At 38.7% G+C, this 3,081-nt stretch overlaps 1 protein-coding gene across 1 annotated transcript in view; it reads right to left on the reverse strand.

The window, feature by feature from the left end:
• Positions 1-3,081, reverse strand: part of NMD3 (NMD3 ribosome export adaptor) — a 34,246-nt gene that overhangs the window by 20,997 nt on the left and 10,168 nt on the right. Inside the window, exon 2 of the mRNA XM_014468024.2 lies at positions 2,332-2,509. Within this exon, the coding sequence (XP_014323510.2) occupies positions 2,332-2,509 (178 nt within the window). The remainder of the gene's footprint in view (positions 1-2,331; positions 2,510-3,081) is intronic.

Consider the following 3,081-nt stretch of genomic DNA (forward strand, 5'->3'; position numbering starts at 1 on the left):
GGGCTGATCTGAAGCACTTATCCCAAATATACTTTAATAGTTCTAGAAAACTTCCAATTAGAAGTGTAGCTTTAGTTAAAAAGGTAAAATTCTGGGTATTTGCAAAAAATAATCTAAAATAACCTATTAAAGAGGTCTTATTCTTCAAACACCAGTAAGAGTTCCAGTGAGGATGACAAAATGATCAAAAGTTCCATGAATCTCAAAATGGCATGAAAATGATTTGTAGCCCTAACCGGTTTGGCTCAGTGGATAGAGCGTTGGCCTGCGGACTGAAGGGTCCCAGGTTCGATTCCAGTCAAGAGCATGTACCTTGGTTGCGGGCACATCCCCAGTAGGAGGTAGCTGATCGATGTTTCTCTGTCATCGATATTTCTGTCATCGATGTTTCTAACTCTCTATCCCTCTCCCTTCCTCTCTGTAAAAAATCAATAAAATATATATTAAATAAATAAAATGATTTGCAATGTACTTGTATAATGTTAGGGAACTGCTTATTTCTCACACTAAAAAGATAAATTAGTACCACATACTATGTACCAATATAGTTCAGCCTATTCATCTATTTCAAGTCCCTTTCCAAATTTTAACTGTAAAACTCAAGGTTTAAAATCTTTCATAAAACCTAAGTTAAAACTGAAATCCCTTATGCACGTGCTTTAAGTTTTTTAGCCCAGCCCACCCAGGACTTACAACCATGCCCAGCACATATTAAGTGCTCAATAAATGCTTGTTAAATACATGATACATTAATGTGCTAGGCAAATACTTCTTTTGCTACACTTTTAAAGATTCATTCAAAAATGTTATACAGGTCCCTTTGTTGTAAGCATGTTTTCAGTTAGAAAGGGCTTCATATATCTATATATATAAAAGCCTAAGCGACCAGTCAACTGTTCACTATGACACACACTGACAACCAAGAGGCAGACGCTCTGACTGGTAGGTTAGCTTGCTGCTGGGGTCCGGCTGAAAGCTAACCTGATTGTGCACCGGTAGGTCCCTCAGCCTGGCCTGTGCCCTCTCGCCATCTGGGACCCCTCGGGGGATTTCGGAGAGCCACAGGCCAGCCCTAGGGACCCCACCGCCACCAGTGCTCATGCACCGGGCCTCTAGTCATCTAATAAAGCTCCTTCATTCTGATGAAGAAATTAAGGCTTAGAGTGATTAATTGGCCAAGAGTTTCAAAAAGCTAGTTGTTTTTTTTATATTTTACTGATTTTTACAGAGAGGAAGGGAGAGAGATAAAGAGTTAGAAACATCGATGAGAGAGAAACATCGATCGATCAGCTGCCTCCTGCACATCTCCCCACTGGGGATGTGCCCGAAACCCAGGTACATGCCCTTGACCGGAATCGAACCTGGGACCTTTCAGTCCTGAGGCCGACGCTCTATCCACTGAGCCAAACTGGTTTCGGCAAAAAAAAAAAGCTAGTTTGTGAGAAACCCAAGGCAACTAGGTATCCTGATTCTTTGTCCAGTGCTTTTTTCATTCCACCATTCTTTTAAGAATAGCAAATATTTATCATACATTTAGCCTCACACTTGCAAAGCTTGCAAACTGTAAACCCCCTGAAACAGTACAAACTTTCATGTATTTACATATGTACACATTTTAAGTATTTTGCTTGGGAGATACATTTTTCAAATTCTCAAAGATTTGTAACCCCTCCCCTCCAAAAAAGTTAAGAACTACTATAATCCTAATCCATTTGGGAAATCAAAGGCATATAATTTTTTACAAACAGTTTCATTGGGCAGGTTTGTGTTACTCAGTGGCCTACTAGACAGATATAAGTGGTTTATGGCAACAACTAAAGTGAATAAAGAAGGAATATAAACATTAATTTTCAGGTCTTCAGCCTTCAAATCCAGTTTCATTTCAGACCATTCCAGATATGATTTACTGAGCTTTTCCCCCCATCAACTAGTCATTTTAAATACATGGGAACATTTATAGATGCAATTTTTAAAACACATTGCTAAATTACTAAAAATATAAGGTGCTTTTTTAGCTTCTAGTGACTAAGAGGGGAAAAACTACCATGATAATAATAGTATGTCCTTAAACTGTTCACACCCTTACAAACATCAACTCGTTATATATTAACTGTATACATCAAACCCACTAATCTCTGAACATAAAAAGAACAAATTTATATACCTTTACACACCTTTACCAGATTAGCAGGGAAAACTAAAAAGTACACTACCAAATTGCAAATTCTAAAATCTTTGGCAACACTGACATAAATAAAATTAATTCTCAATTACATGCACTCTATTCATGTACCTTGGTAATCCTAGCACATCCTGGTTGCTCTCCTATATATAAATCTCAACCGTAAGTAGGATGGATGGTACCGCACCATACCTTTGGCATTGTTTGCAGAAAGATACAGAGACCTGTTTCGGGATGCCTTGGCTGATGTCTACTTTACTTCGCAGACAGGCCACACAAATATTGGCAGGATTTGGACTAATTACAACACCACATTCGCAGCACAAGCTTAAATAAAGCATAAAGTTCACAAATGAGATTTCACAAATGCACTGGTTACATTTTGAAAACTATCAAACAAATAAACAAAAGCCTTCAAGTTAGGGCCATAATATCTCTGCCCTAAAAGCAGCAAGTAAGAAAAAAAAAAAAGCAATCTTCAAAGAGGCAATAAAGAACCTGGAATACTGAGGTTAAAAAAAAAAAAAAAAACACAAGAACGGCCAAAATTCCAAAAAGCCTCAAAGGGTCTAGAGTCTGAATTATGTCTAACGTCCTCGGATAGCATTATAGTCCCAAAGACATTTTTTTTTTAAAAGCTTTCAGCAATAGCACAGGGGACTGCCGAAATGTAAACCCTTTTACCCAGAGGCACCAAAATTTTTACAGGCTGCAAAAGAGCAGCAAGTCCTAGGTGACTCCATGTCACTGATGAGAGTGTCGGGGTCCCTGGGATGCCCTGGGGAGCAGAAACATGTTTAAGAAATCACTGATTGTTGTCCCAGGGAAATGGTTCTTGTAACCTGGTGATGCCCTGTTTTGCGGGCCACACAAGACTATTGAGCAACCTTGAGAATGTA

This window comes from Myotis lucifugus, unplaced genomic scaffold (genome assembly GCF_000147115.1).
Source record: "Myotis lucifugus unplaced genomic scaffold, Myoluc2.0 scaffold_423, whole genome shotgun sequence".
In the NCBI taxonomy this organism is placed as follows: Eukaryota; Metazoa; Chordata; class Mammalia; order Chiroptera; family Vespertilionidae; genus Myotis; species Myotis lucifugus.